Here is a 12,138-nt window from a genome sequence, read left to right as displayed (position 1 = left end):
CAACATATAATGATGGTGAAGCAAGATGAAAAAACACTAACACAGATAGAAAGATAGGCTGAGCAAATGATGGGGCCCAAGCTAACTAAATAGGACAGGATAGAAAAGCTGCTGTCTGCAATCCGCAAAACCCTATCAAAATATGAGCCAACAGACTGATAGGGAAAAAGGCCCTGAAGACGCTAGGCTTCAAAAAGACTATATCAGTACTCAGGTATTTTCTGAAGACAGAGCAAAAAAGACAAAAAGGAATTCAGCTCACCCCCAGCAGGGAATTGCAGAAATCCAGAAAAACAAGGCAAAACAAAACCAAAACACAAATGCAAAAAGCAGAGCAGAAAACTTTTGAGGAGCAGGAATCAGACTGGTCTCCTAGAATCCCTCAGAGAAATCGCCAGCAAGGCAGAAGGGCGTCAGCTGCCTTATATCCAGTCAGCAATTCCCGTCACCCAGTCATCATCTGCCTGCTCAGGTGCTTGGTATTCAGCCTCACTACCTTCCTTCACCAGAAGAGGGAGTTCATCAGACCTCAATGGTGAAGGGGAAAATGAACTCACAACAGTTGGCTACTGGCAATACTTTGAATGACTGGACACATCGTGTCATCAAGTGTTATATAAGACTTGGCACACTCTCCTCTGCAAATAATTTAGGGAGAGTTGATTTAGCAGGGAGAGCCTAGATTAGAGCAGGCATATATTGTAGGCAGAGTATAATTGCTATTGCAGTACTTGTATACCACTGCCGCATCATTGAAACAAAAGTTATTTTCACTGCTGCATATTGTCCTTTCTTTAGTAAAACCTGCATTCAGTCTAGGGATAGCTGGTGGAGGAGGGACAGTTTTGGATTATAGGCATATAGGCAGGGTTTATTGCCTTACAGTTCTTCTATAGGTTTACTGCTGCGCAACCTAAAAACAAAAGTCTGTTTCAGGGTTACGTACTTTCTTTTCCCTATTAATACTGGAAAAGTTTGCAACATATATTATATACCACATTTAAAGTGCGCAAGGCGTGTGGCAAGGGACGGGGAAGTGGACTTGTTGCTGATGGTGCACGCATAGTTTTAAAGTCAATTCAAATGTTCCTTTTTTTTCTGGTGTATTACCATGCAGTCCTGCCCACCCAAAAAGAGTACACGGTTCATGGTTTCTTCTTTTTCTTGTCCTGCTCCTACACCATATCAACTGGCCCTTGCTCCAAATTTTTAGAGGGTCATCGTGCGACTCTCACTCTTAATTTTTCCAAGGCGTCTATGATGCCCTCCTTCATAATTTTTAAAAGATGTACAGTGGGTACGGAAAGTATTCATTTCAGTTTTTCTTTTTTAATAAATTTGCAAAAATTTCTACATTTTCTGATTTTTTTTCAATCAAGATGGGGTGCAGAGTGTACATTAATGAGAAAAAAATGAACTTTTTTGAATTTGCCAAATGGCTGCAACGAAACAAAGAGTGAAAAATTTAAAGGGGTCTGAATATTTTCCATACCCACTGTTTCTGAGGCCTACCTCTACAATTCTCTTACACAAGACAAGGAGTCCCACTCTTTAAAAATGGGGCAAAATGTCACACACACCACAGCCCAGATAAGTAAGAAAATGGTAAAATTACATTTACCAGTGACTACCAGTTTGTGTACTGTCATTTCCCCCTCTACTCTAGTCATAGGTGATGCTGAAATACAGAGAGAGATAGCAGGTTGCCCAGCAATTAAGGGGTGGAGGAGTTGTTTTTTTTTCTCTTTTTCAGTTTTATTGTCAGGCCGTTAAAGTGGCATAATACTCTGAGCACATTGTTTCTCAGCTGCGACCTGGGAATCAGAGATGTGTCTTCCCATGCTGTTCCCGTTCCATTTGAGTGCTGTTTCCATCCATTTCCGTGATTTTTCTGACCCCCCAGCCCTCCTGTTAGAGAGGGAAAAATGCTTGAGCTTGCATTGTCTTCCATTATACTCGGTACTCGAGTCGAGCGCTTCCAATCTGCTCAATTAGAGAATCGAGCAACTAGAGTATTTCACTGTTCGATCATCACTAATATATGTGTGTGTGTCTATATAAATATATATACATATATAGAGATAGAGAGAGAGAGATAAATACATATACACAGTGGTGCATGAAAGTTTGTGAACCTTTAAAATTTTAAAATTTCTTCCTAAATTTTACCTACAGTATATCTACATCATATTTCCATAGAAGCCTTAAAAGTAGATAAGGAACCAAATCAGACAAAAGAGTAAAAACAGATATAATTTTCTTAAATGAGGAAATTGATCCAATATCAAATGTCTGCGCGTGGCAAAGTATGTGAACCTTTGCTTTCAGTCTCTGGTGTCACCCACTTGTAGAGCAAAAACTATATCTAGATATTTCTGGAAATTGTTGATTAGTACTGTACATCGGCTTTGATGAATATTTGCCCATTTCTTTTTATATAACAGCTTCAACTCTGCCATGTTTGTAGTTTTCTCCCATGAACTGCTCGCTTCAGGTCCTCCCTGAATCTATTGGATTAAGGTCATGACTGTGATATAGACTGGGTTCACATCGCGGTAGTGCAATCCGTTTAAAGGATCCGTTTCTAAGTGGCACTAACGCATAGTAACAGATTAGTTATCATGCCCATTGACTTCCATTAACGAACGCATCCTAATGCATGTCAAAATGGGCATTCGTTAGCGATGGTCCGTTATTTTGTGACGCACCTTCGAATGCGGACTACCGTGTTTTCGGGTCCGTCACGGCTAACACATAGAACTATATGGCTAACGCATGGCGATGCAATGCAACGGATGCGTTAACGTACGTGTTGATGCGTTCCCAAAAAAAGACAATTTGGGGCACATGGTTAGCGCATCCTTTTAATGGATCCATTAAACAGATTGCACTAACGCAATGTGAACCTAGCCTAAGCCATTTCAAAACTTTAACTTTAACTCTATAACCTTTTTTTTGCGGAATGGCTTGAATGTTTTGGGTTGTTGTCTTGCTGCATGATCCACGTTCTCTACAGATTTATCTCATGAACAGATGTCCTGACATTTTCTTTTAAAATGTTCTGGTATAATTCAGAAGTTATTGTTCTATCAGTGATGGAAACCATCCTGGCTCAGATGCAGAAAAACAGGCCCAAACCATAATACTACCTCCATCATGTTGGACATGTTATGAGGTTTTTTACTGTAATGCAGTGTTTTTCCTGTTTCTTATTTAAACTAAAAGCTCTATTTCGATGTCATTCATCCACAAAACATTGTTCCAATAGCCTTCTGACTTGTCCAGGTGATCTTTAGCAAATTGCAGACGGGCAGCAATATTATTTTTGGAGACCAGTGGCTTTCTCCTTTCAATCTTTTGTCCAGTGACTTTCTGATGGTGGACTCATGAACATTAAAATTAGCTAATGTAAGTGATTCTGTCATATCCCATGATTTAGAATCATATAGACAGTACTGCATTTAATCATATTGTTGTTTCCATTGCTGCATATTGATCTGTCTCTTTTAGAGGTTGTCTCCTCCCCTTGCATGTGACTCTCATTTCTGTAAGCCCTCCCTTCTTCTCCATCTTTGAGTCTTTCCCCATCTTGGAGACAAACATTTATACAGCTCTGTATAAGGAAAGTCTCTTTTTTCCTACTGTAACTGTGCATTATGCAAGGATTCAGCCGAGAATAAACCTATTGGACCTTCAAATGTGCTCTTTCCAGTCGAGTTTAAGCTATCTGCGGACATCACTAAATGTGAGTAATGGTAAACAGAATCCATGGGATGGCAGTCTGAGCGCCCAACATTTACAGTTTAGCCATGGAGGCAGAATAGTAAAAAGAGACTCCTGCAGTTACATCTGTAAAGTCGTCTCCAGCTTCTACAAGTCAGAACAGACATCAGAAGATCTACTTACATCATATAGATACCATCAGCCTGTGTGCAGCATAGCCCTTCCCCCAGCCTGCACTGCAGAGACTATAGCAGCTCATATTACATAAATCTCATCTGCCTGTGAGTTACAATGGCTGAAGGAAAGTCTGCAATATCTTTATATGAGGACTCGGCCACTATCAGACCCAGGCACTCTGCTAAGCGGTCACTGAAAGCTATAGAGAACCTTGAAGTCATTAAACATGAACTTTCTTGTAATATATCCATCTTATGGCAAAGACTGCAGTCACATTAACAGCATCTCCCAGTATGCCTTTCACGATTTACCACCAGAGGGAGCCCTTGAACAATTGTACTCTGCGTACCAGGCTTACGAAGACACTTGCAGAAAATACATCTCAACTCTACTGAAATTAAATACGTCAGAGTCGCTAAAGGAATGTCAGGTCTTCCAACAGCTCAATGCCGAACGAGATAGCATTGTGCGTGACATCGTGAACAAAACAGAAGCAAAAATCCCACAAATATCAGAAGTGACATCGCACAGATCCAGGCCTGCTAGGAGCTCAAAGCACTCAATCAAGTCAAGCTCATCAAGGTACTCAACCCTCAGTGAGCAACTCATAAGAGTGCGTGCCGAAGCAGAATCTACAAAAGTGCAAGCCATTTTTGCCCAAAAGAAAGCAGAGAAGGAAACGGAGATTGCACGTGAGAAGGCAGAAATAGAAGTCATGCAGAAGGAATACAAACATGCAGCAGCCGTATCAAAGCTAAAGGTCTTCGAGCAGGCTCTAGGTGGGAGCCAAGGAAGCAGCCTCAATTCTTACGAACTCGACATGGAAGACGCACTTAAGCGCCAAGAAATTACATGCTGAGCCAAACCAACGAACCCCTGACCACCAACAGCATTCCCGTCAGCACCGACCTCTCTCTAGAGCATCAGGACGTTGATCCGCCTGAAGCTTCCAGCGTTCAAGGTCAGTCCAATGGACCACAAACATTCAAACCCGAACCTCCTTCATGTGTCAATACACGGCCTGACCCTACACCTCAGCAAATGCCATACGCCAACGTCTACATGCAACCTAACATGCCGACAAGGCACTATGCTCCTGATAACTGTGTGGTTCCAATCCCGCATACAACAGAGATCATATGCCACAATGGTTGCTGGTCTAAATCCTACGCCACTCAGAATCTTCCCATGTTCTTGAACCAAGAAGCTACGACCCACGCTAACAGCATCACTCAGCCAGCAAATGTTTCTCCAAAGTCAGAAAGAACAGACATGTCCGATTTTGTGAGGTACATGATACGTCGAGAACTCACCAACACCGGTCTCACAAGGTTCGACGACCAGCCTGAGAATTACAGAGGTTGGAAATGTACCTTTAAAGCCGCAATTAGTGACCTTGGCATCACTGTTGCTGAAGAGCTGGATTTGCTAATCAGGTGGCTCGGACCTCAATCCACGGAGCAGGTCAAGAGGCACAGATCCGTCCACATCAGTAATCCAACAGCTGGTCTCATGGCTGCATGGGAAAGACTAGAACGTAGCTTTGGCAGTCCTGAAGCCATAGAGAATGCACTGTTTAAGCGTCTACAGGATTTCCCCAAAATATCCAGCAAGGACAGTTCAAAATTCCTAGAGTTCAGTGACCTGCTCCTAGAGCTCCAGTTAGCCAAGGCAGACACGCACCTACCTGGTCTCAGCTACCTGGATACCACTTGGGGCAATAACGCAATAGTTTCTAAGTTGCCATACAATATACAAGAGAAGTGGGCCACTATTGGGTAAAAGTACAAAAGAGTCAATCAAGTCTCCTTTCCTCCATTTTCCTGCTTCTGTAAATTTATCAAGGATATCGCAGAGTGTAAGACCGACCCAAGTTTTTCCTATATAGAACCCAGCGGACCCGGTCCAACCCCTCTTAATTGCGTGGGTCCACGTACTAACCTGAAAAGCCAAGGAGGCCCAGTATCAGAGAAAAAGACCGACATCCTTTCCATATCTACATCAGCTCCAGACAATAGCAACACAGGGGACAAGGTCAAAGATCCTAATCATATGTGTCCCATTCATAAGAAGTCACATCCCCTAAAGAAGTGCATTGGCTTCAGAAAGAAGCTGCTCCAGGAGCGCAAGGAACTTCTAAAGACATTTGGTGTATGTTACAGATGTTGTGCTTCTACTGAACACTTTGCTAAGGACTGTAACATTCTTATTAAGTGTTTGGAGTGTGACAGTGAGGACCACATGCAAGCACTCCATCCATCCCAACCTATCTCTGCACAGCTCACACCTTCCGTACCCACCACAAGCTATGGTGGGCAGGAAACAGAACAAGCAAGTCCTACCAAGGTATCATATTCATGCACAGAAGTTTGTGGAAAAGACCTCTGGGACAAGTCATTCGCAAAGATATGCCTGGTGAACGTATATCCTAAGGGTCAGCCCGAAAAGAGCAGAAGGGTGTATGCCATCCTGGACGATCAAAACAACCGATCACTTGCAAGGTCAGAGCTCTTTGATTTGTTTGATTTAAAGGGAAATGCTTACCCCTACACCTTGGGTACTTGCAGTGATGTTACAGAGGTGTCTGGGAGAAGAGCCAATGGACTTATAGTATCTTCACTTGAGTCGCATGGATCTATGTCTTTTTACATCAATTAAGGAATTTGCTCCTAAGACCTTGTGGGGGCATCACAACACATTATGAGACCCCAATCAGAGGACAATAAAACATCCGGACTCCTTATTTATGAACTGGTCCAATATTTATGTTTCTCCCTCTCCCATAATCATAATTCTGCTTCACGTCACTTGTCTCATCTATTGCATTTTTTCTGTGCTGTATTGTGCATAATTGTGTATTAGTCTAAGCCTGTTGAAGAGACCTGAGTAGTCTCGAAAGCTTGCAATGTGTTACCATCTTTTCAGTTAGCCATTAAAAGGTATCAACCACTGAGGACTCTCAATTCTGAATATTTTACTTTTTCTTGATGACCTTCCCTGACAGGGAGCAATTGTAATTGAGATATATATAACTAGTAAAAGTTAAGTTTTAATAAACCACTCTTTTTGGTTAAGAATATTGTTCTATTTGTGGTATATATGGTGAGAAAAGGATTTTGATTTTTGATGAAATACCATTTCTTTGGCTAATTTTCTAATATATTAATCAGCAGCAGATCAAGTGACACTTCACCAAGATATGTTCCCTCTCTAAAGTCCTCTTTGGACTAGTGTCCTACAGCAGCTAATACATGTGATTGTTACATGTTGTGTGGTAACTAGCAGGTACGCGGGATGCAGCAACGAGCAGGAGGTAGAGCAAGGGTTGAACTCGAGTTTGATATGAATATATAGGATAAAGCTGCCAACAAATGCTCCATGCAGGGAGGTAAAATACAAATATACAAACTCCAAACAGGATAACTAGCACGAGGCGGGAGGTGACCATTATGCGGCCACGGTGACAGGCGAACAAACAACGGAGAGTCACTTATCGGTCTCTGACATCCTGCAGAGGTGATGTGCGGGAACTGTTCTGAGGGTGCCTTAGTCCCTGTGCCCAGCCTAGAAAGCATTGCCGGAGGGTCTGGAAGTCCTTGCGCTCTGGTGGCGCGGGGTGTATACAGGTCCCACGTAACTTTCTTGAGGATGGGGCTTCCACGATGGAGAGCAGAGCAAAGGAGCCCGCAGATCCTGGGGAGGGAGGAACAGCCACGGTGAGGGGCGGCACAGAGGATCCCATGGATATCAGGGAGGGAGCCGCAGCCGCCGCGAGGAGTGGCATAGAGGAGCCTGCGGATCCCGGGGAGGGAGCCGCAGCCACAGTACTTTCTCCCGAGTCTATCGGGGCTGGTGGCACCAGGCGGAATGCCCGCGGGGAAGTGCTGTCCAACGGACAGGGAGTGCCGCGCCCGAGGGTGCACCGTGGGTCGCGCTCTGCAGCGGGTCTGGAGGAGGTCTCATCTCTGGTCGTGCAGTATAAGCTGTACGTCTTCTAAGGTCGGATGCTCACGCTCCAGTTCCAAATGTGCTGATTCATGGTTGAAGGGAGACACTTGCTCGGCTCCTCCCACCTACGTGCAGACTCTCTTCCCGCCAAGCTTCCCCTGTTTTTGTGTGTTCCTTGCTCTATAGTCGACTCGTCCCTTTTTTTGACTGGTCACAGGCCAGCGCTGGCCTGAAATTGCACCCCCCGGGAACACAGGTGACAGCCCTCCTAGTTCCGGCCCAGACACACCATTGGTCCTCTTTCCTGGACCCACTCCCCTACAGTTGCTTAGGTGCAACACCACCAGGTGAGCAGACCCATGTTGGTTTCTATGTATGTTTTAGAGTTAAAACCCTATTTTGTGCTAGCTTATTTCCATTTTTCCCATTACCATCATTTGTCTCTGACAGACACTTGAAAGTGGATCATTCTTTTAATTTAAAAAAGGACTAAGCGTAATGTTTTTGACTAATCGGTTTGATTTGTTTCTCTTTATCTACTTTAGGACTTGTATGAAAATCACGTTTTAGCTCAAATTTATGCAGTTATATGGAAAATTCTGAATAGTTCACAAACTTTCAATCACCATTGTAATAATGGATAGATAAATAGATAGATAGATAACATATAGATAAGAGACAGATGACAAAAAAGATAGAAAATAGATAGATAATTGATAATAGATAGATGATAGATAGATAATAAATAGATAGATGATGGATGGATAGATAGGTAATAGATGGATAATAGACAGACAACAGATAGATAATAAATAGATAATAGATGGATAGATAAAGTTGCAGATTTTTTTCTTAAAGTATTTTTACTATGCAATAAAATCTTATTGAATTTGACATTTTACCCCTTTGTGGTATTTTCCAATGAACAGTGATGGGTGCAGCAGAAAACCAGACTTCACAGATCACTTTCTCTCCATTTTTCCACATATTTTCAGAAAGTGAGAACAAATTAAGAGTAATCCAGGTCACATTGTCTTTTTTCCAAGAAATCATCCTGCCCTTCATTTGTTCTCCAGAGATATTCCAGATTGTGTAGACATTTGGGGAGACAGCATGCACTACACAAGCCAACTGAACAGGAAAATGTTGAGTGGTGGAATGAAGAGGGGTCAGAAGATGAATGGAGCCACTAGAGTTTGTGATATCTAGATATGTTGGGGAACACAAAGTATTAGTAGACAGATATCAATAAAAATCACAATAGTGTGTGTACACCCACAGAGACCAGAAAACTAACATTTAGAGAATTAATATAAAGAAAATGTTGAAGTGTTTGCAATTGATGGTTAAAGTTGACCTTTGGGACCCACAACAATGCTGAGAATGAAGGGGCTAAGACCTGACTTTGTATTTTCCTGTGTTACTCTCGGCTATCAGCAGTGCACAAACCCATATTTTCATTAGAATGGTGGGTTCTGAGATGTTTGGTCTCCACCTTTTAGAAAGTGATGGCATACCTTAGCAAAATGGCCCTAGGCCTCATTGATGATTTAGTGGGTCCTAACTATGAAATCATTATTCTTTTTAAAGCTATTGATAGTATGCTCTGTACCTCTTGCTGTCCTAGTATGTCAGCACTAGCTCTTCTCTGCACATGCGCGCTTACAGGACGAGCTTGCGCAGAGAACACCACTTTGTGCATCTGCTTTATTGGTGCCAGTGCACAAACTTTGCTCGGCTTTGTGACTGGTGTAGCCATCCGTATGTGCAGTGATGAAGATCAACCTGAACCACCAATAATAAAATTGTATAAAAATGAAGACCAAGATCAGAACAAGGGTACTTCTGAGATCGGTGGTTTACTATACTCAAAAGATGGTTATATGGTCTTAGAAGAAGCGCCATCCCGGGGTCGTGGCCTAGGCACGAACAGTAGAGGACGTGTGGTGATCGAGCTCCTGGCCCTAGACCACAAAAAAGCATCAAAATTAATAGGAAATTCCTCCATTTCTACTAGAAGTGTGCCTGAACCCTTTTGGCATGACCCTGCCACCGAAAAAGGTTGCCTGAAGAGCTACTTACTGACCGCGGGCTCAGCTCGGCTGGGAGAGGCCTGGACGGAGGGGAGACGCGGTGCAGGCTGGCACCGGGACACTTCTGGCGGGGCCTCCTCAGACGGGGAGTCGCCTGGGAGCAGAGTTCCTTTGGCGGGTGGGAGAGAGGAAAACCGGAGGATATGGGAGCGCCAATGTCTGCGGTGTCTCCGGGCAGAGAGATGGGCACTCGGGGAGCACGCGGGAGACGGGGCCATCTGCGGCAGGCTCCTTCGCTTGGCAGGTTGGGCGCGGAGGGTCCGGCAGCCCCGCTCCCCTTGCTTGCCCTGAACTAAAGGCAGTGGGGGTTAATAAGCTCTTGAGAGCGAGCATCCAAAGAGGGGGGTTGGCGCACTAGCGGGTGGCCTGCCGGGTGTGCGTCGGACAGAGATAGGAGACACGGTCTCAGAAGTCTGGGGTGGACGCCGACAGCTACCATTAACCCCATTAGCTCCACTCACGGGCAGAACTGGGACTTTAAAACCTTTATTTGCCTCGGTCCCTTCTCTCTACCCCCCCCTCAGCAGTGACAGCAAATAAGCTGGGGCAATCTCTTTATAAAACTGGGACTAATTTTTTGGCGCCAGATCCCTCACTGTCTGAGAAGACAAGACGCCATCTTCCTTCCTGCCTCTCAGAGAGGAACTGACGGAGGGCTTGCACTGTGCCCAGCTCTCTCTCCTCCAGCGGCTCCGCTGGCCATACAACAACCCGGGAGACAATCTCCCCATAACTGCACATACCTTCTTCCTTTATAGACAAGAAGATAAACAAACGCTTCTTTCCTCTACTCTTACTTTGCAAAAGAAAAATAACTTAATCTTATTATTTTACACGTGTATCTTCTAAAAAAAAAAAAAAAAATAGTGAGCCCGTGCCATCTGCTGGCAGACTAAAGTTACTACATTTGTTTTTTCAACTATTCAAACCACCACCTTTTTTCTTTTAATGACAAACATGCTACTTCAGATAATAATTCGTTAACTGAGCTGATGTTCCAGTGGTGATTTTATGAAGACACGCTCACAATTCTGATATGGATAAAACAATTAAGGAGCGTACCAAAGTGCTTCCTGACAGTAACAAAACCCACAAACAAGTGGACCTTGACAAATATCTAAAGAAAAAACCTCCTCAGCATCCTTCGCTGAAAAAAACAGACCACCCAAATGACAGATCATCTAGATTCTAATGCCTCAGACTCGAGTGAGAATAGCTCGGACGGCGAATCTCGTCCCCGGGATAGCTCCCCTATATCCAGGCCATTTCTCAAGAAATCCTTAACTTAGGTGATGAAGCCTCTGCTACAGGAAATAGCAGGAATCAGATCTGACCTAAAACACATAGGCGGCCGAGTGGAGTCATTTGAAACTGCCCAAATGGAACTGGTAGAACATGCCAATACTCTAAAAGAGCAAGTTTCCTACCACCAACAACAGTTAAACAATACTCTATTGGCGATTGAAGACCAAGAAAACAGAAGTAGGAGAAAGAATGTCAGAATTAAAGGAATTTCTGAAACATATGCCAAGACAGAATGGAGAAGATAGTCATTGAAAGAGTCCACCGAGCACTAAAACCCAAACCAAAACCGCCGGACCCTCCTAGAGACATCATATGTGGCCTACTCAGCTTTGTAGACACGAATGCTATCCTCACCAAGGCAAGGGAAATGGCTCCCCTCCTCTAAGTCAACTCTCCCTTTCAGATTTTCCAAGACATAGCTCCTTCAACCCTGGCTAAGAAAAGGCTGATGAAACCCCTGCTGGACACACTGAGATCTCACAAGCTTCCTTACAGATGGCTTTTTCCCTTTGGAATCTCAATCATAAAAGATGGAAGACAGATCACCCTCCGTTCTCCGGAGGACCTACATAAAGTCTGGGAAATCCTGAAGATTCCCCCAGTTGAAGTCTCCTCCTGGATGCCCTTAGAGGCGAGTTATTCTTACCCGCAGCTGCAAAAAATGGAGAACTGGTCCACACAGAAGAAGACGGGTTCTCCCAACTCCAAGAAACAAAATCAAGGATGCTCTGCAGCCTGATTTCATGACTGTCCACTTGTTAAAATGATGCCGGCTTGGTCTCTGATGGGATGGGATACGGGGAGGGATGGACATCCCTTGTCCCCGGCTTTTGAAAAGCCAACCTATCCGCCTCTGGTCTGGCCAGATTTTGTTTCTTTGTTACTGTTCTCT

General features: G+C 43.9%; 1 protein-coding gene across 1 annotated transcript in view; it reads right to left on the bottom strand.

The window, feature by feature from the left end:
- Window positions 1-12,138, bottom strand: part of LOC141082974 (uncharacterized) — a 59,506-nt gene that overhangs the window by 25,738 nt on the left and 21,630 nt on the right. The window contains exon 4 of the mRNA XM_073567067.1: window positions 8,751-9,053. Coding sequence (XP_073423168.1) covers window positions 8,751-9,053 — 303 coding nt within the window. The remainder of the gene's footprint in view (window positions 1-8,750; window positions 9,054-12,138) is intronic.

Source organism: Dendrobates tinctorius, unplaced genomic scaffold (genome assembly GCF_039654945.1).
Source record: "Dendrobates tinctorius isolate UK_male_01 unplaced genomic scaffold, ASM3965494v1 ptg000019l, whole genome shotgun sequence".
Classification (NCBI taxonomy): domain Eukaryota; kingdom Metazoa; phylum Chordata; class Amphibia; order Anura; family Dendrobatidae; genus Dendrobates; species Dendrobates tinctorius.
This window is presented reverse-complemented; position numbering and strand designations above follow the sequence as displayed.